Source organism: Bombina bombina, chromosome 3, assembly GCF_027579735.1.
Source record: "Bombina bombina isolate aBomBom1 chromosome 3, aBomBom1.pri, whole genome shotgun sequence".
Lineage (NCBI taxonomy): Eukaryota > Metazoa > Chordata > Amphibia > Anura > Bombinatoridae > Bombina > Bombina bombina.
Window position 1 is genome coordinate 218,748,248 of NC_069501.1, and position 21,574 is coordinate 218,769,821.

The following is a 21,574-nucleotide window of genomic DNA, read 5'->3' on the forward strand; positions in this document are numbered from 1 at the left end:
TGTCCTACAATAGTCCTTTTAATTTTGGGGTGGGGTTTATTTTTTAAGTGAAGTTTTAGTTTTAGAAAATGCACACCTGTTATTTTAATTTTTGGCGATTTTTTTTGTAATGGTAGTTTTTTTTTGTTTTTTTTTAAAACAAACTATATTTAAAGGGACACTGAACCCAAATTTTTTTCTTTCGTGATTCAGATAGAGCATGCAATTTTAAGCAACTTTCTCATTTACTCCTATTATCAAATTTTCTTCATTCTCTTGGTATGTTTATTTGAAAAGCAAGAATGTAAGTTTAGATGCCGGCCCATTTTTGGTGAACAACCTGGGTTGTCCTTGCTGATTGGACAGCACCAATAAACAAGTGCTGTCCATGGTTCTGAACCAAACATTTGCTTGCTCATTAGCTTAGATGCCTTCTTTTTCAAATAAAGATAGCAAGAGAACGAAGAAAAATTGATAGTAGAAGTAAATTAGAAAGTTGCTTAAAGGATTACTAACTTTTGCTGTTCTTATGCAAAATGCAATTAACATTAAACATGGCAATTATAATATAAATGTAATCTACCTTTTCATTTTAAGAAACGAAGCTCCCTTTAGCAGAAAAATAAACTTTTATTTTCTGTCAATGACGTAACGTTATCCAGCCCTCAAATGTGGGCCGTCTAAGCAATAACATACTTGCCAATTGTATGGCCAGTATTTGCATGCATTAAAAACATAATTTATGCTTACCTGATAAATTCCTTTCTTCTGTAGTGTGATCAGTCCACGGGTCATCATTACTTCTGGGATATTACTCCTCCCCAACAGGAAGTGCAAGAGGATTCACCCAGCAGAGCTGCATATAGCTCCTCCCCTCTACGTCACTCCCAGTCATTCGACCAAGGACCAACGAGAAAGGAAAAGCCAAGGGTGAAGTGGTGACTGGAGTATAAATTAAAAAATATTTACCTGCCTTAAAAACAGGGCGGGCCGTGGACTGATCACACTACAGAAGAAAGGAATTTATCAGGTAAGCATAAATTATGTTTTCTTCTGTTAAGTGTGATCAGTCCACGGGTCATCATTACTTCTGGGATACCAATACCAAAGCAAAAGTACACGGATGACGGGAGGGATAGGCAGGCTCTTTATACAGAAGGAACCACTGCCTGAAGAACCTTTCTCCCAAAAATAGCCTCCGATGAAGCAAAAGTGTCAAATTTGTAAAATTTGGAAAAAGTATGAAGCGAAGACCAAGTTGCAGCCTTGCAAATCTGTTCAACAGAGGCCTCATTCTTGAAGGCCCAAGTGGAAGCCACAGCTCTAGTAGAATGAGCTGTAATTCTTTCAGGAGGCTGCTGTCCAGCAGTCTCATAAGCTAAACGAATTATGCTACGAAGCCAAAAAGAGAGGTAGCGGAAGCTTTTTGACCTCTCCTCTGCCCAGAATAAATGACAAACAGAGAAGACGTTTGTCGAAATTCCTTAGTTGCCTGTAAGTAAAATTTTAGAGCACGGACTACATCCAGGTTGTGCAGTAGACGTTCCTTCTTTGAAGAAGGATTTGGGCATAAAGAAGGAACAACAATCTCTTGATTGATATTCCTGTTAGTAACTACCTTAGGTAAGAACCCAGGTTTAGTACGCAGGACTACCTTATCCGAATGAAAAATCAAATAAGGAGAATCACAATGTAAGGCTGATAATTCAGAGACTCTTCGAGCCGAGGAAATAGCCATTAAAAATAGAACTTTCCAAGATAACAACTTTATATCAATGGAATGAAGGGGTTCAAACGGAACGCCCTGTAAAACATTAAGAACAAGGTTTAAACTCCATGGTGGAGCAACAGTTTTAAACACAGGCTTAATCCTGGCCAAAGCCTGACAAAAAGCCTGGACGTCAGGAACTTCTGACAGACGTTTGTGTAACAGAATGGACAGAGCTGAGATCTGTCCCTTTAATGAACTAGCAGATAAACCCTTTTCTAAACCTTCTTGTAGAAAAGACAATATCCTAGGAATCCTAACCTTACTCCAAGAGTAACCTTTGGATTCACACCAATATAGGTATTTACGCCATATCTTATGGTAAATCTTTCTGGTAACAGGTTTCCTAGCCTGTATTAAGGTATCAATAACTGACTCAGAAAACCCACGTCTTGATAAAATCAAGCGTTCAATTTCCAAGCAGTCAGCTTCAGAGAAGTTAGATTTTGATGTTTGAAGGGACCCTGAATCAGAAGGTCCTGTTTCAGAGGTAGAGACCAAGGTGGACAGGATGACATGTCCACCAGGTCTGCATACCAAGTCCTGCGTGGCCACGCAGGTGCTATTAGAATCACTGATGCTCTCTCTTGTTTGATTCTGGCAATCAATCGAGGAAGCAACGGGAAGGGTGGAAACACGTAAGCCATCCTGAAGTCCCAAGGTGCTGTCAGAGCATCTATCAGGACTGCTCCTGGATCCCTGGATCTGGACCCGTAACGAGGAAGCTTGGCGTTCTGTCGAGACGCCATGAGATCTATCTCTGGTTTGCCCCAACGTCGAAGTATTTGGGCAAAGACCTCCGGATGAAGTTCCCACTCCCCCGGATGAAAAGTCTGACGACTTAAGAAATCCGCCTCCCAGTTCTCCACTCCCGGGATGTGGATTGCTGACAGGTGGCAAGAGTGAGACTCTGCCCAGCGAATTATCTTTGATACTTCCATCATAGCTAGGGAGCTTCTTGTCCCTCCCTGATGGTTGATGTAAGCTACAGTCGTGATGTTGTCCGACTGAAACCTGATGAACCCCCGAGTTGTCAACTGGGGCCAAGCCAGGAGGGCATTGAGAACTGCTCTCAATTCCAGAATGTTTATTGGCAGGAGACTCTCCTCCTGACTCCATTGTCCCTGAGCCTTCAGAGAATTCCAGACGGCACCCCAACCTAGAAGGCTGGCGTCTGTTGTTACAATTGTCCAGTCTGGTCTGCTGAATGGCATCCCCCTGGACAGATGTGGCCGAGAAAGCCACCATAGAAGAGAATTTCTGGTCTCTTGATCCAGATTCAGAGAAGGGGATAAGTCTGAGTAATCCCCATTCCACTGACTTAGCATGCACAGTTGCAGTGGTCTGAGGTGTAAGCGTGCAAAGGGTACTATGTCCATTGCCGCTACCATTAAGCCGATTACCTCCATGCATTGAGCCACTGACGGGTGTTGAATGGAATGAAGGGTGCGGCAAGCACTTTGAAGTCTTGTTAGCCTGTCCTCTGTCAGGTAAATCTTCATTTCTACAGAATCTATAAGAGTCCCCAGGAAGGGAACTCTTGTGAGTGGAACGAGTGAACTTTTCTTTTCGTTCACCTTCCATCCATGTGACCTTAGAAATGCCAGCACTAACTCTGTATGAGACTTGGCAGTTTGAAAGCTTGAAGCTTGTATCAGAATGTCGTCTAGGTATGGAGCTACCGAGATTCCCCGCGGTCTTAGTACCGCCAGAAGAGCACCCAGAACCTTTGTGAAGATTCTTGGAGCTGTAGCCAATCCGAATGGAAGAGCCACAAACTGGTAATGCCTGTCTAGGAAGGCAAACCTTAGGTACCGATAATGATCTTTGTGAATCGGTATGTGAAGGTAAGCATCTTTTAAATCTACAGTGGTCATGTACTGACCCTCTTGGATCATAGGTAAAATTGTCCGAATAGTCTCCATCTTGAACGATGGAACTCTTAGGAATTTGTTTAGGATCTTTAAGTCCAGGATTGGTCTGAAAGTTCCCTCTTTTTTGGGAACCACAAACAGATTTGAGTAAAACCCCTGTCCCTGTTCCGATCGTGGAACTGGATGGATTACTCCCATTAACAAGAGCTCTTGTACGCAGCGTAGAAACGCCTCTTTCTTTGTCTGGATTGTTGACAATCTTGACAGATGAAATCTCTCTCTTGGAGGAGAGTATTTGAAGTCCAGAAGGTATCCCTGAGATATTATCTCTAGCGCCCAGGGATCCTGAACATCTCTTGCCCAAGCCTGGGCGAAGAGAGAAAGTCTGCCCCCCACTAGATCCGATCCCGGATCGGGGGCCCTCAATTCATGCTGTTTTAGGGGCAGCAGCAGGTTTCCTAGTCTGCTTGCCCTTGTTCCAGGACTGGTTAGGTTTCCAGCCTTGTCTGTAGCGAGCAACAGCTCCTTCCTGTTTTGGTGCAGAGGAAGTTGATGCTGCTCCTGCTTTGAAATTACGAAAGGAACGAAAATTAGACTGTCTAGTCTTGGCTTTGGCTTTGTCCTGAGGCAGGGCATGGCCTTTACCTCCTGTAATGTCAGCGATAATCTCTTTCAACCCGGGCCCGAATAAGGTCTGCCCTTTGAAAGGTATATTAAGCAATTTAGACTTAGAAGTAACATCAGCTGACCAGGATTTTAGCCACAGCGCCCTGCGTGCCTGAATGGCGAATCCTGAATTCTTCGCCGTAAGTTTAGTAAGATGTACTACGGCCTCCGAAATGAATGAATTAGCTAGTTTAAGGACTCTAAGCCTGTCCGTAATGTCGTCCAGAGTAGCTGAACCAATATTCTCTTCCAGAGACTCAATCCAGAATGCCGCTGCAGCCGTGATCGGTGCAATGCATGCAAGGGGTTGCAATATAAAACCTTGTTGAACAAACATTTTCTTAAGGTAACCCTCTAATTTTTTATCCATTGGATCTGAAAAAGCACAGCTATCCTCCACCGGGATAGTGGTACGCTTAGCTAAGGTAGAAACTGCTCCCTCCACCTTAGGGACCGTTTGCCATAAGTCCCTTGTGGTGGCGTCTATTGGAAACATTTTTCTAAATATCGGAGGGGGTGAGAACGGCACACCGGGTCTATCCCACTCCTTAGTAACAATTTCAGTAAGTCTCTTAGGTATAGGAAAAACCTCAGTACTCGTCGGTACCGCAAAATATTTATCCAACCTACACATTTTCTCTGGTATTGCAACTGTGTTACAATCATTCAGAGCCGCTAACACCTCCCCTAGTAATACACTGAGGTTTTCCAGTTTAAATTTAAAATTTTAAATATCTGAATCCAGTCTGTTTGGATCAGAACCGTCACCCACAGAATGAAGTTCTCCGTCCTCATGTTCTGCCACCTGTGACGCAGTGTCTGACATGGCCCTAATATTATCAGCGCACTCTGTTCTCACCCCAGAGTGATCACGCTTACCTCTTAGTTCTGGTAATTTAGCCAAAACCTCAGTCATAACAGTAGCCATATCCTGTAATGTGATTTGTAATGGCCGCCCAGATGTATTCGGCGCTACAATATCACGCACCTCCCTCTGAGCGGGAGATGTAGGTACTGACACGTGAGGCGAGTTAGTCGGCATAACTCTCCCCTCGTTGTTTGGTGAAATTTGTTCAATTTGTACAGATTGACTTTTATTTAAAGTAGCATCAATACAGTTAGTACATAAATTTCTATTGGGCTCCACTTTGGCATTGCAACAAATGACACAGGTATCATCCTCTGAATCAGACATGTTTAACACACTAGCAAATAAACTTGTAACTTGGAAATACAATTCAATTAGAATAATATTAAAACGTACTGTGCCTTTAAGAAGCACAGAAGATCTATGACAGTTGAAAATTAATAAATTGAAACAGTTATAGCCTCAATCCTTGAAAATAACACAACTTTAGCAAAGGTTTAATCCCATTAGCAAAGATAACAAATTCTGAAAGCAGGAAACAAATTACAGAATAAACGTTTTTTATCTCAGTCAAACTATAATTCTCACAGCTCTGCTGAGAGAAATTACCTCCCTCAAAATGAGTTTTGAAGACCCCTGAGCTCTGTAGAGATGAACCGGATCATGCAGGGAATACAATGAGTTGCTGACTGAAATATTTGATGCGTAGTAAAAGCGCCAAAAAACGGCCCCTCCCCCTCACACACAGCAGTGAGGGAGAACAGAAACTGTCAGAAAACAGATTAAGCAACTGCCAAGTGGAAAAATAGTGCCCAAACATTTATTCACTCAGTACCTCAGTAAATGAAAACGATTTTACATTCCAGCAAAAACGTTAAACATAATCTCTAGTTATTAAACAGCTTTATGTATTTCTTACAGTGTAATTCTAGTGAAGTACCATTCCCCAGAATACTGAAGTGTAAAGTATACATACATGACATTATATCGGTATGGCAGGATTTTCTCATCAATTCCATTGTCAGAAAATAAAAACTGCTACATACCTCTATGCAGATTCATCTGCCCGCTGTCCCCTGATCTGAAGTTTACCTCTCCTCAGATGGCCGAGAAACAGCAATATGATCTTAACTACTCCGGCTAAAATCATAACAAAAACTCTGGTAGATTCTTCTTCAAACTCTGCCAGAGAGATAATAACACACTCCGGTGCTATTTTAAAATAACAAACTTTTGATTGAAGATATAAAACTAAGTATAATCACCATAGTCCTCTCACACATCCTATCTAGTCGTTGGGTGCAAGAGAATGACTGGGAGTGACGTAGAGGGGAGGAGCTATATGCAGCTCTGCTGGGTGAATCCTCTTGCACTTCCTGTTGGGGAGGAGTAATATCCCAGAAGTAATGATGACCCGTGGACTGATCACACTTAACAGAAGAAAATAAATTTTCATCATTCAACGCATGCGCAATCGTTTTCTATTAGTCTCGCATGTGCATATTGCGGCATAAAATAACGGAGCTGATGACGTTGCGTGAAGTTGCGCATGCGCATTGCGTCTGGTAGTCGCCATCTTCCTACTGGAGTTGTCCTCCAGGATTGGAATACAGTTACGGAGTATAAATCAGTGGGTTTGGAAAAATGTAATAATTCACAAACTGATATATTGAAAACGACAAAGATTTCAAATAGGATGTACATTGAAAAAAGATTTATTTAAAGGTATACTATTGTTACAACTCAAGTGTACGTTTGACTACAATGGCTCTTTAAAATTGCATGCTCTATCTGAATCATGGAAGAACATTTTTGGGTTCAGTATTTTTTAAACAAATGTTTGTACACGGTACAGTAAAAATAGGATGACATTAATTAGCAATGTTATATCCATTGGGGAACAAGTCTAAACTGTACTGTTTGTCCATAACTATGGGCTGTTCAGGGAGGATGGTGCAAATGTTCAAGTAAACATTATAAAATCAGGGATCATTTTCTGTATTCAAGATATATCAGTAGAATGTTCCGCAGTCCGTTTTTGGAGATGTCTATGGGAAAGCTTGTAATTTTCATCAGGTATTTTTATAACATGTAAACATTTAAAACAATAATGAAAAAGCGAATAAAAGGGTAGGGTGTAGGAGCAGGGGGAAGGTACATGAGAGGTAGATATCGGAGATTTGTAAGTTCTGTTGCTCTGGGAAGGTATAGCTCTAGTTTAGTCCATGTAACATTGCTTGAGTGCAAAAGGAAACTTGTTAGAGTGTGCACCGTCTATTCAATCTTTAGTCTTCGGCAGATGAGATTGTGTGGGATGTGATGTTGGGGGATCAGTCGCATGGGTTGGCAGCGGGGTGAATGGTAGTTTTTTTTATTTCCTGTCACGGTAGGGTTTTTTTCCATGTAAGGCTAGAGGTTTTTTTGGGGTAACTTAGGGGGGGTGTTGGGTTAGCTGGTTAGGGGGTTTAGATGTTACTGGGTATTTTGCGATGGGGTTGTGGCAATTTAGGTGTTAATAATGTAGTGGAGGAGTTTGCGATAGGAGTTGGGGCAGTTTAGGGAGTTAATGGTGTAGAGGGATAGTGTGAAATGTGGGGGTGTGGCAGTTTAGATTTAATAGAGTAGTTTAGTGCAACAGTTTCCTCCGCCAAACTCTTTGGATTTGAGGGTAAAAACACTGCTAACGACAGCGCTCCACTCATAATCTAGCCCTCTGTTTTTAGTGTTCATTTAAAACTAAGATCAACTCACCAGACAGCACCTTCAATGCAAAGAGCATCATCAGTGCTGAGTTTGCTTTACTGTGATCTTGTGGCATTTAGCCATAATCTCCCAAGATTTCATAGTAAACATCCTTAAACTGAGAAGGAAAATAAAGTGGCCGTGCCAACACATGCCAGGTGCATGCTCTTTTTTAAATCCTGGGACAAGCATCTGGATTGGATATTTAAAGTTCCTCTACAATAGCTAAATTTTGAAATACAATATCTTAATTTTTTCCATAGAGATACTGATGTGAAATATTTTCTAGTCAGATTTTTACAGTTATGCTACATTAAAAAAAAAAAAATGAAACTCTCAGATGTACTTGGTATCATTTTGAGAAATTCACAATTATATGCAGTAAAATAAATAGCAACACAAGAATACAAAACCTTTGCATGCAATGCCACCTGGAGGCTGATTAAGATAATGCAGTTGATGGTCTGGTTTATTTTACATAAAATTCAATTCTGGTAATGATGTCCTCAAAAGACGTCCTAAACTAATCCAGGGCTTCTGCCAAGTAGTAGTTAGAGAACGTAGGGATATTTAGTGTGGGGAAGCAGACAAGGATTGAAAACAAGGAAACACAGATACAGTTACCAGAGGGGGCAGAGTGTCAGTAATGTAAGGGAACAGAGAAGTAGAGATACAGCCATGAGTAAAAAGCAGAGAGACAGGCAGGGGAAATGAAGAGAGACAGCTAGGAGTGCGGGGCAGAGAGATAGGTAGTATAAAGGAGATGGTAGTAGAAATACAGAGATATAGAAAAAAGACAATATTGATCAGGGAAGCAGAGATACATCATGAGTCAAAAGAAAGTAGAAAAGGCAGCTAAGAGAATAAACACACAGCTTAGAGGCGTAGCAACTATGCAACTGCTGGTCAGTCAACCCTATAAACTTATAAATGGGCCATTATACACCAACATAACACAACTTGTTATATCTGTATTATGCACAATTCATTTTCTACCTTTCACATTACAAGACAATTATAATAACATTCAGATATTTAATTATAAATCAACAGCACATTGCTCAGCCAAGATCAAATGGTGCTCATATTAAATAATAAAAATTAGCCAGTGTTCAAAATCCTGTTCTAAAATCAAGTAGAATGGTGCCTGCCTGGGGTTCAAAATGCAAAGATCTTAATAATAGTATACTCCAGCCTGTACCATTAGAAACACTATCAAATAAATACTTCAGATTACAGGGATCATTTATCATATGCAACACGAACAATGTTCCCAGCCCTCAATCTGTCCGCCTGCCATCTCAGAGAGCAGGCAGCGCATTTACTGTTGCAGCCACGCCCCCTGCTCTCATGCAACCATTTGTGCAACAGCAGGGCTTGCCAATCATCCCGGTTGGTTGAGGCTAAGTATCTGTGGTTACAGGACTAAAACAATATTACAAAAGGCAAAAATGATACAAATAAAATGTATTTTAAATATTCAAAGTATTAGAAAGTGAGCAATTTGAAACAGAAAAAAAAATCCTATATTGTAGACCTTAATAAGGGCCACTAAAGTCAAAACTAATGTTTCATGATTCAGATAAAGCAATTAAAAAAATTCCAATACACTTCCATTATGAAATCGTGCACATTCTTTTTATAAGCACACTTTCTGAGGCTCCAGCTCATACTGAGCATGTGCAAAAGTGCACTGTATTTTCGTAAATGCATTTTGTGATTGGCTAATTGCTGTCACATGATACAGGGAGGGCATATTTTATTAAAGGGACATGAAACCCAATAGTGTTCTTTCATGATTCAGGTACAGAATACAATTTTTAACAACATTACAATTTACTTAATCCTTTAGATATCCTTTGTTGAAGAAATAGCAATACACATAGGTGAGCCAATCACACGCAGCACCTATGTGCAGCAACCAATCAGGAGCTACTGAGCCTATTTAGATATGCTTTATTTATTATATATCAAGAGAATGAACTAAATTAGATTATGGAAGTAAATCGGAAAGTTGTTTAAAATCGCATGCTCTTTCTAAATCCTGAAAGAAAAAAATTGGGTTTAATGTCCCTTTAACTTTGAAATTTGCCAGAACATATTCTACTGCTCCTTTCTAATTCAAAGTAAGTGCTATTGCATTGTCTTTTCGTTGTGTATGTGTCAAATATTCAATTCTATAATCCCAATAAGGAAGCAATGATTAAAGCTACAGAAAAATAAACAATACAAAATGAAACAAGGTTAAAAAGTATTTGTTGAAAAAGTTTTAAGGATACAGTGGAAAGATTATGTTGAACTGTGGATTATAATGGTGCATTACAAATAAATAATCAAATTAAATATATAGAGCTAGATTACAAGTGGAGAGCTAAATTATTGAGCTCCTGCAAATGGGTAAAATTGCGCGATCATTAACCAGCAATTAGTGCTCAGAAAATTAACCAGAGATCAGACCGCTGGTTAATTTTCTAAAAGTGCCCCAAAATTATTATTAAAAAAAATATCTAGCATTTTTTTAATAAAAAACGACACTAGGCAGTTTTGGGGCTTTAAAGTTGGTGGGAGTGTGGTGTTAGGAAAAACAGAATTTATGCTTACCTGATAAAATTCTTTCTCCTACGGTGTGTCCGGTCCACGGCTTCATCCTTACTTGTGGGAATATTCTCTTCCCTAACAGGAAATGGCAAAGAGAGCACAGCAAATGCTGCCCATATAGCTCCCCCTCTGGCTCCGCCCCCCAGTCATTCGACCGACGGTTAGGAGAAAAAGGAGAAACTATAGGGTGCCGTGGTGACTGTAGTGTGCAGAAACAAATTTTTTTAAACCTGACTAAAAGCCAGGGCGGGCCGTGGACCGGACACACCGTAGGAGAAAGAAATTTATCAGGTAAGCATAAATTCTGTTTTCTCCTACATTGGTGTGTCCGGTCCACGGCTTCATCCTTACTTGTGGGAACCAATACCAAAGCTTTAGGACACGGATGAAGGGAGGGAACAAGTTAGGTTACCTAAACGGAAGGCACCACGGCTTGCAAAACCTTTCTCCCAAAAACAGCCTCCGAAGAAGCATAAGTATCGAATTTGTAAAATTTGGCAAAAGTATGCAGAGAAGACCAAGTCGCTGCCTTACAGATCTGATCAACAGAAGGCTCGTTCTTGAAGGCCCATGTGGAAGCCACATCTCTAGTAGAGTGAGCTGTAATTCGTTCAGGAGGGTGCCGTCCGGCAGTCTCATAAGCAAATCGGATGATGCTTTTCAGCCAAAAAGAAAGAGAGGTAGCAGTAGCTTTCTGCCCTCTCCTCTTACCAGAATAAACGACAAACAAGGAAGAAGTCTGTCTGAAATCCTTTGTTGCTTCTAAATAGAATTTTAAAGCACGGACCACATCTAAGTTGTGTAACAAACGTTCCTTCTTCGAAACTGGATTCGGACACAGAGAAGGAACAACTATTTCCTGGTTAATATTCCTGTTGGAAACCACTTTTGGAAGAAAACCAGGTTTGGTACGCAAAACAACCTTATCTGTATGGAATACCAGATAGGGTGAAGTACACTGCAAAGCAGACAATTCAGAAACTCTTCTAGCAGAAGAAATAGCAACCAAAAACAGAACTTTCCAAGATAGTAACTTAATATCTATGGAATGTAAAGGTTCAAACGGAACCCCTTGAAGAACTGAAAGAACTAAGTTTAGACTCCATGGGGGAGTCATGGGTCTGTAGACAGGCTTGATTCTAAGGCCTGTACAAATGCCTGTACATCTGGCACTGCTGCCAGACGTTTGTGCAACAAAACAGATAGAGCAGATATCTGTTCTTTTAGAGAACTCGCTGACAACCCTTTATCCAAACCTTCTTGGAGAAAGGAAAGTATCCTAGGAATTTTAATTTTACTCCAAGAGAATCCCTTGGATTCGCACCACCAGATATATTTTTTCCATATCTTATGATAAATTTTCCTAGTCACATGCTTTCTGGCTTGGACCAGAGTATCTATAACTGAATCTGAAAACCCACGCTTAGATAAAATCAAGCGTTCAATTTCCAAGCAGTCAGTTGCAGAGAGACTAGATTTGGATGTTAGAATGGACCTTGTACTAGAAGATCCCGTCTCAAAGGTAGCTTCCATGGTGGAGCCGATGACATATTCACCAGGTCTGCATACCAAGTCTTGCGTGGCCACGCAGGAGCTATAAGAATCACTGAGGCCTTCTCCTGTTTTATTCTGGCTACAAGCCTGGGAAGGAGAGGGAACGGTGGAAACACATAAGCTAGGTTGAACGACCAAGGCGCCACCAATGCATCCACTAGTGTCGCCTTGGGATCCCTGGATCTGGACCCGTAGCGAGTAACCTTGAAGTTCTGACGAGACGCCATCAGATCCATATCTGGAGTGCCCCATAGTTGAGTTAACTGGGCAAAGACCTCCGGGTGGAGTTCCCACTCCCCCGGATGGAAAGTCTGACGACTCAGATAATCCACCTCCCAGTTGTCTACTCCTGGGATGTGAATTGCAGATAGGTGGCAGGAGTGATCCTCCGCCCATTTGATGATCTTGGATACCTCTCTAATCGCCAAGGAACTCTTTGTTCCCCCCTGATGATTGATGTACGCTACAGTCGTCATGTTGTCCGACTGAAATCTTATGAATCTGGCCTTCGCTAGGTGAGGCCAGGCCAGGAGCGCATTGAATATCGCTCTCAGTTCCAAAATGTTTATCGGGAGGAGAGACTCTTCCCGAGACCATAGACCCTGAGCTTTCAGGGAGTCCCAGACCGCGCCCCAGCCTAAGAGACTGGCGTCGGTCGTGACGATGACCCACTCTGGTCTGCGGAAACTCATTCCCTGAGACAGGTGATCCTGAGTCAACCACCAGCGGAGTGAGTCTCTGGTTAGCTGGTCTACTTGAATCTGGGGAGACAAGTCTGCATTATCCCCATTCCACTGTTTGAGCATGCACAGTTGTAATGGTCTTAGATGAATTCGAGTCCTATTACCTCCATGCACTGAGCTATGGAAGGCTGAGGAATAGATTGAAGAACTTGACAAGCGTTTAGAAGCTTTAATTTTCTGACCTCTGTCTACAGAATCTATTATTGTTCCCAGAAAGGGAACCCTTGTGGACGGGGAACTTTTTGCTACGTTCACCTTCCACCCGTGAGACCTGAGAAAGGCTAAAACAATGTCTGTATGAGACCTTGTTTTGGAAAGAGACGATGCTTGGATTAGGATGTCGTCTAGGTAAGGTGCTACAGCAATGCCCCTCGGCCTTAGAACCGCTAGAAGGGACCCTAGCACCTTTGTGAAAATTCTGGGAGCAGTGGCTAAACCGAATGGAAGAGCCACGAACTGGTAATGTTTGTCCAGGAAGGCAAACCTCAGGAACTGATGATGATCTTTGTGGATAGGAATATGCAGGTACGCATCCTTTAGGTCCACGGTAGTCATATATTGACCCTCCTGGATTGTTGGTAAGATCGTCTGAATGGTTTCCATTTTGAATGATGGAACTCTGAGGAATTTGTTTAGAATTTTTAAATCCAGAATTGGCCTGAAAGTTCCCTCTATTTTGGGAACTACAAACAGGTTTGAGTAAAAACCCAGACCTTGTTCCACTGTTGGAACTGGGTGTATCACTCCCATCTTTAATAGGTCCCCTATGCAATGTAGGAATGCCTGTCTCTTTATCTGGTCTGAAGATAAGCGAGACATGTGGAACCTTCCCCTTGGAGGAAGTTCCTTGAACTCTAGAAGATACCCCTGAGAGACTATTTCTAGTGCCCAGGGATCTGGAACATCTTTTGCCCAAGCCTGAGCAAAGAGAGAAAGTCTGCCCCCTACTAGATCCGGTCCCGGATCGGGGGCTACCCCTTCATGCTGTCTTGGTAGCAGCAGCAGGCTTCTTGGCCTGTTTAACCTTGTTCCAGCCTTGCATTGGTTTCCACGCTGGCTTAGGCTGGGAAGCGTTACCCTCTTGTCTAGAGGCTGCAGAGTTAGGAGATGGTCCGTTCCTGAAATTGCGAAATGAATGAAAATTAGATTTGTTCTTAGCCTTGAAAGGCCTATCCTGTGGGAGGGCATGGCCCTTTCCCCCAGTGATGTCTGAAATAATCTCCTTCAATTCTGGCCCGAAAAGGGTCTTACCTTTGGAAGGAATATTAAGCAGTTTTGTCTTGGACGACACATCCGCCGACCAAGATTTTAGCCAAAGCGCTCTGCGCGCCACTATTGTAAAACCTGAATTTTTCGCCGCTAATTTAGCTAATTGAAAAGCGGCATCTAAAATAAAGGAATTAGCCAACTAGTGCGTGAATTCTGTCCATGACTTCCTCATATGGAGTCTCCTTATGGAGCGAATTTTCTAGTTCCTCGAACCAAAAAGACGCCGCCGTGGTGACTGGAATAATGCACGAAATTGGTTGGAGAAGGAAACCTTGCTGAACAAATATCTTTTTAAGCAATCCTTCCAATTTTTTATCCATAGGATCTTTGAAAGCACAACTGTCCTCAATTGGAATAGTCGTGCGCTTGGCCAACGTAGAAACTGCCCCCTCCACCTTAGGGACTGTTTGCCATGCGTCCCTTCTGGGGTCGACAGTGGGGAACATTTTCTTAAATATAGGTGGTGGGACAAAAGGTATACCTGGCTTCTCCCACTCCTTGGTCACTATGTCCGCCACCCTCTTGGGTATCGGAAAGGCATCAGCGTGCACAGGGACCTCTAGGAATTTGTCCATTTTGCACAATTTCTCTGGAATCACCAAAGAGTCACAATCATCAAGTGTAGTTAGCACCTCCTTAAGCAGGGCGCGGAGATGTTCTAACTTAAATTTAAATGCCACGATATCAGGTTCTGCCTGCTGAGAAACTTTTCCTGAATCAGAAATTTCTCCCTCAGACAGACCCTCCCTCACTGCCAATTCAGATTGATGTGAGGGTATAACAGATAAATTATCGTCAGCACCAACTTGCTCATCCTCTGTATTTAAAACTGAGCAATCACGCTTTCTGGGAAATGCTGGCAGTTTGGATAAAAGATTTGCTATAGAATTATCCATTACTGCAGTTAATTGCTGCATAGTAACAAGCATTGGCGCGCTAGATGTACTAGGCGTCGCCTGCGCGGGCAAAACTGGTGTTGACACAGAAGGAGAGGATGATGAACTATCCCCACTACCTTCATTTGAAGAATCATCTTGGGCAACCTTATGAAATGTGACAGTACTGTCCTTACTTTGTTTGGACGCTATGGCACAATTTGAACATACATTTAAAAGGGGAACCACCTTGGCCTCCATACCCACAGAACATATGCTATCTGAAGGTATAGACATGTTAGACAGACTTTGGCAGGCTATTAATGCAATAAAATCGTTTTTAAACAAAACCGTTACTGTCTCTTTAAATAATAAACAGAGCACACTTTATTTATGAATGCTTGAAAAACTATGAAGGAAATATCCGATCTTTACAAAATTTACACCCTAGTGTCTTAATGCTTTGAAAGTATTGCACACCAAAGTCTCTAACCCCTTAAATGAGCAAACCGGAGCTAATTGTTTAATTTACCAGTTTGAACCCACTACAGTCACTGCCACAGCCTTTGCTGCAGCTTTTACCTTCCTTGGGGGTTATTCACCACAGAAATAAGCCTTCTAGAAATCGTTTTTATGGCCACAGGACCCTCTCACATGAAGCTGCATGCACTGCTTCCAAAAGTAACTGCGCAACTGAGGTGCGAAAATGAGGCCTCCTCCCTCTGCATACCAGAGTGAAGGGGCCTTCCTGACTAGATTAGCTGTCTAACCAACTGCCAGGCGTAATAAAAACGTTCCCAAAAGTGTTTCATATCACAAAAACACTCCAAAAGTCATATAAATATTATATAAATCAATCGATTTAGCCTACAATAGTGTCAACCAGTATAGAGCCCATTTATAAGCCTTCATTCTGTTATGAGTCTAAGAAAATGGCTTACCTGTCCCATGAGGGAAAATGACAGTCTTCTAGCATTACTATGTCTTGTTAGAAAAGAGACTAGTCATACCTGGAGCAGAAAAGTCTGCAAACTGTTCCCCCCAGCTGAAGTTCTCTGGTTTCAACAGTCCTGCGTGGGAACAGCAATGGATTTTAGTTACTGTTGCTAAAATCATACTCCTCTTTTAACTGAACTCTTCATCACTTTCTGTTGTAGAGTAAATAGTACAAACCGGTACTATTTTAAAATAACAAACTCTTGATAGAAGAAATAAAACTACAGCTAACACCACATACTCTTTACCATCCCTGTGGAGATGCTACTTGTTCAGAGCGGCAAAGAGAATGACTGGGGGGCGGAGCCAGAGGGGGAGCTATATGGGCAGCTTTTGCTGTGCTCTCTTTGCCATTTCCTGTTAGGGAAGAGAATATTCCCACAAGTAAGGATGAAGCCGTGGACCGGACACACCAATGTAGGAGAAAAAAACGGAACTGAAAAATGCCTTTACATTGCGGTCTATGGGAACTGTGTGTTCTTATAGACCGCAATGTAAATATATATGTATGTATATGCTTATATACATAAATATTTATATGTTAATGTGTGTATATACACATATTAACACAAATATATATGCATATATTCATAAACATATATATTTAAAAATGCTGCGCTTCTTACCCCCTTCGCTGTGCATTATTGCTGCAGCATCAGAACGAGGCTCCCATAAGAGCGTATGGAAACGCACTCTAGTGAGAGTAATGCGAACGCGAGTTTGTGGTCGCATTGCGATTTACTTGTAATACCAGTGCACATTAACGTGCGCTGGTATTACAAAGTGGAGCACTAATATCGCTTGAACGCAAGCGATATTTAACGTTCCACTTGTAATCTAGCTCATAATTGGAAAAAAGGTGGCCAAAAATGCTAGTAGAATATAGATGATAATACAGATTAACATTAAAGAAAGCCAAAAATGTTATTTTATGATTCAGAGAGAGTATACAATTTGAAAACAACTTTCCAATTTACTTCTTTTATCTTACTCGCATCAATTTCTTGATTTGATACCCTTTTTTGAAAAGCATACCTGGGTAGACTAAGGAGCAGCAATTCACTACTGAGAGCTAGCTGGACATATATGCCTCTTGTCACTGGTTCACCCGATGTATTTTGCTAGTTCCCAGTAGTACATTCTTGCTCTGTCAACAATGGATACCAAGAGAATGAAGCAAATTTGATAATAGATGTAAAATGGAAATTTGTTTAAAATTGTATTTTCTGTCTGAATCATAAAAAAACCCATCCCTTTATTATAACAACGTACAGAATACTAAACCGCAGCTGCAAGTAGACAGTTACCTCCTCTATCATAGTGTCCAGAGCTGTGGAGATCTCGTCCTTGGTGCTCCCACTTGATACCATGTTTCTCAGTCTTAGGCAATATTCCCTCATCTGTCAAAAGGAAAGAAAAAGGTTGAAAGAAAATCTGCGCTCCTTGTATTTCAATGCTTTATTCGCTGTGTTTGATTTAACATAAGCGACTTTATTTTGTTTAAGCAGTAAAATGACTATCGACCTTTAAAACCCTTGTGCAAAAGTTTTTAACCAAATGTCAGGACACTGACTTTTTTTTTACAGCTCACAGTTGTGGTGTCCAAACGAATGTTGATAAAATACTTACATTCATAAACTCTCAGTCATAAAAAGGGCCATGATACCCAAATGTTGAAGCACTTGAAAGTGGCGCTGCATAGCTGTAAAAAGCTGACTAGAAAATATCACCTGACCATCTCTATGTAAAAAAGAAAGATATTTTACCTCAAAATTTCCTAAGTATTCACACCCCAATATAAAGAATGCTAGTAGTGTGCATCTGGCATGTGCAGGCACAGTCATGTTCTTTCCTATTCATTTAATAGTGAAATTTCATGAGATCACAGCAAAGCAACGCAAGACCTAAGCACTGCTGATTGGCTATTGTGTTTTGTGTTTTTTTTCAACTTGCAGCTTTACAGCAGCTGAAGTATAACTGTTCACAGAGCACTTACTCTGGTGAGCTGAACATTTTTAGAGGTAAAATATCTTCCCTTTTTACATAGATGTTCAGATTATATTTTTAGCTTTTTACAGTAATGCTGCATCACTTTCAAGTGCTTTAGCATATGATTATTATGTCCCTTTAAGGACTCTCATTGAGCAATACTGGGACATGAAACTCAAATGTTTTCTGTCATGATTTAGTTAGAACATACAATTTTAAACAACTTTCCAGTTTACTTCTCTTATCAAATTTGCTTAATTCTCTTGGCATCATTTGTTGAAGGAGAAACAATGCACTACTGGTTGCTAACTGAACACACCAGGTGAGCAAATGACAATAGGCATATAAATGTAGCCACCAATCAGCGGCTAGCACCCAGGTGCTTTGCTTCTCCTGAGCTTACCTAGATAAACCCTTCAACAAATGATTACAAGAGAAGGAAGCAAATTAAAATATAGAAGTAAATTGGAAACTTGTTAACAATTGTATGCTCTGTCTGAATCATGAATGTCTAATTATAACTTTACTGTCCTTTTAATGGGACATTTTAGTTTAAAAATAAAATGTTCTATTTTGCTTGCATATTTTTTTCATTGTGTGTAATCCCCTGTAAAGTCATGAATCAATGCACAATGCATTGCTGCACCTGAGAAGGACATGGACGATGAGCTATTAAGGAGCAGGATATGCAAGTATGCACCAATCACTGGCCATGGGCTGCTCAGGAAGGGTAGGGAACTATTAATTTCACTATGTGTTAAATCCCTTTCTTCATGTTACGAATGACAACTTATTAAAGAGATATTAAACAGTATTAGATTGCAATATCAAAGGTTTAATTATATGTAGTTTAAATTTTTTGTTTTGTTCCCTTAATTTAACTATAAAAATTGTTGGTTTTCATAAAGTGAATGTCAATTTTGATGCTAAAGTGCCCGTTTTTTTAAAAAATTTGATTAAAAACAGGGGTACTTTAATTCATCAAAATTTAAATTTCACTCCTGTTGAGGGAAAAAAAAAACTTACCTTTTAATCTTCACAGCAGCTCCAGCTTCCTCCGCCCGTCGCAAAGCCTCTTCCTGGGTCTAAAATGAGGAATCCAGCTTCCTCCAATCACGGCATTGAATCAGACACTGATTCCCCTGGGGGGAAGCCGTGATTGGAGGATGACCTATCCATCACGTCAGAAATGGCTTGCAACGACCGGAGGAAGCTGGAGCTGCTGTGAAGATTAAAAGGTACGTTTTTAAAAACCGGGCACTTTAGCATCAAAATTGACTTTCAATTTAATTTCACTGAGTTTGAATAAAGTAATGGGAGCTGCCATGTTTAAACGTAACTTCCCACTTATCTCACTTAAGGACAATAAGGAACAGGCATAAAACAAGAAATAAAAGTGTGCAAACAAGGCTGCGTGAAACATGAATTTATTTAAAAAGGGTTTCCACACAGCCTTGTTTGCAGAAACTCTATTGTATTGCCTGATTTATATCTAGCTCTAATTGTTCTCAGCAGAAGACAGAGATAAATAGAAATATAGTGGCGCCCATTACTTTATAGCACTGATTTTCAAACCTGTCCTCAGAGCTCCCTAACAGACCAGATTTTGAGGGTATCTTAACTGGAGCACAGGTGAAATAATCGACCAATTAGCAAACATGGTTATTTTACCTGCTCTAACTCAAGGTAATCCTGAAAATCAGGCCTGTTAGGGAGGCTTTAGGACAGGTCTGAAAACCAGTGCTTTAAAGAAACTAAACTTTTACACTTATATCTCCAATATTTAAACAACAAATATAATTGTAAAAACATATATCTACATATCCTAGGGCTAATCTTTGCTTTGAATACATGTCAATCATGTATTTAGTGTTGTATATCCCTTTAAAAGGGACAGTGTACTGTAAAACTTTCTCCTCCCTTTTAATTTGTTCCCAATTATCAATGTTACTTGTAAGTGTATTCAATTTGCTACCAATAACTTCTTTACAGTTATTTTGCCATTTGAAATAGCTGATTGTTCCTGTTGTATCCCACATAGGCTAAAAATGTAAATACTTATGTATTAGCTACAAAAAACTATGTAAGCATATGCTACAGAATGGTTCTAGGCTTTGGTATACAGAGGCATGATAATGAAGCATTTGTTTGTGTAAAAGTGATAAGAAGGTCTCATTTCCCATCAAACTCAGCAAATTTGAATGGGTTGTGGTTTCGAAGAATACAAACCAGCAATTTCATATAGAAAATTAAACCTAAATGAACTATTTGTCATACATTTTATACTTGACTGATTGTATAACATTTCACAGTACAATTTTAAGTAGGATGTGTTTTTTAGACAACTGGGTTAATAGTAGGTCATCTGCTTAAAGATGGGCCTCTTCAAAAAAACTGATCATCAGGACATTTCTCCATCCTCCTACCCAATCTCCTCCAGTTTTACCATTTAGTCCAGCAAGTGATGGGAAAGAGAAGGAAACAAAGGAGAGACACTTACACGAAGAACAAGACCTCCAAAACAAGAAATGTTAGTAATGAGAATAAAAATGTGGAAACAATTGTATTTTGGAGAAGTCAGAATGAATCTATTGAAGCACCACATAAACAGATCAGCGGATTGGGTGAGCTTTTCCAAAATGTTTACAGAAAGACTTCTGGCAGTTAATAGCCAGGATTTTATACCTCTGGCTATACAATGAAGGATGGAAAGAAAAGCTGCTATTGAGAAATAGGGATTCTGCCTTGTATTGTATAAAGATTCCTAAAGAAGAAACCAGCCTATAGTAGTAGAGTGCCAGAACCCAAATCTGGAGAGAGAAGATAGAGAGAGACCTGCCACAGTGAGTGAAGTATTGTCCTGAATAATTAACTTCTGGTGTGTTACAGTTACCAGAGAGGAATACTGAAAGCTTCAGTGAACTACTGTCTATGAAGAGAGCAGTTTTAAGCTGCAGCATTACAAAAGCCTGAAGTTGTACACTGGACCTGTGAACCGTAGGATGACAAGTACAAATGCTTCAGCTGGAAGAAAGATGCAGACAGAGGGAAGAGTGAACTTCTATGGCTATCAAGAAAGCATAATGTAAGGAGTGCCATCTAGTGGCAGCAATGCAGAAGTGTAGCAAGTGATGCAAACAATGTGAATCTAATTGAAAGGAGAATATGGAGCTATTGAAGAAGCACGATATTAAAGATTACAGAAAGTCCAATTTTTATCTCAGGTCCCAAAGGCAAGGAAATGATACGTGTGCAAACTTTATGCATTGTAAGACCCTGTCACTCCACAATAATTGAAAAGTGAGAGGATAGAGAAATCCAATAATAAGAGAAAAGGAAAATACACAGAACTCTGAGGAAAGCAGCCTTCTCCAAGAAAAAACTTCTTAAACAGGAGGGGTGAGGGAAGAAGTTATGAGGTCACAGGATTTCCTACTGATCACTTTATTTGAGATTTCTGCCTAACTGGATAGATTACTATTAACCACACACTCATTTATACATCATTCTCACTGACACACGGAGCTGATACTGGTAACTTTCTGCCTCAAATTCTTTGTTCTGGATCCTTGATTTTGAACAAATACCTCCAGCCCTGGTAAATGATCTTTGGCATTAAACTATTATGTTATGTTAAATCTTCACAACCAGTC

General features: G+C 40.5%; 1 protein-coding gene across 1 annotated transcript in view; it reads right to left on the reverse strand.

Annotated features, from left to right (window-relative positions):
• BLMH (bleomycin hydrolase) overlaps positions 1–21,574 on the reverse strand; it is a 236,895-nt gene that overhangs the window by 158,937 nt on the left and 56,384 nt on the right. The window contains exon 6 of the mRNA XM_053706144.1: positions 17,240–17,332. Coding sequence (XP_053562119.1) covers positions 17,240–17,332 — 93 coding nt within the window. The remainder of the gene's footprint in view (positions 1–17,239; positions 17,333–21,574) is intronic.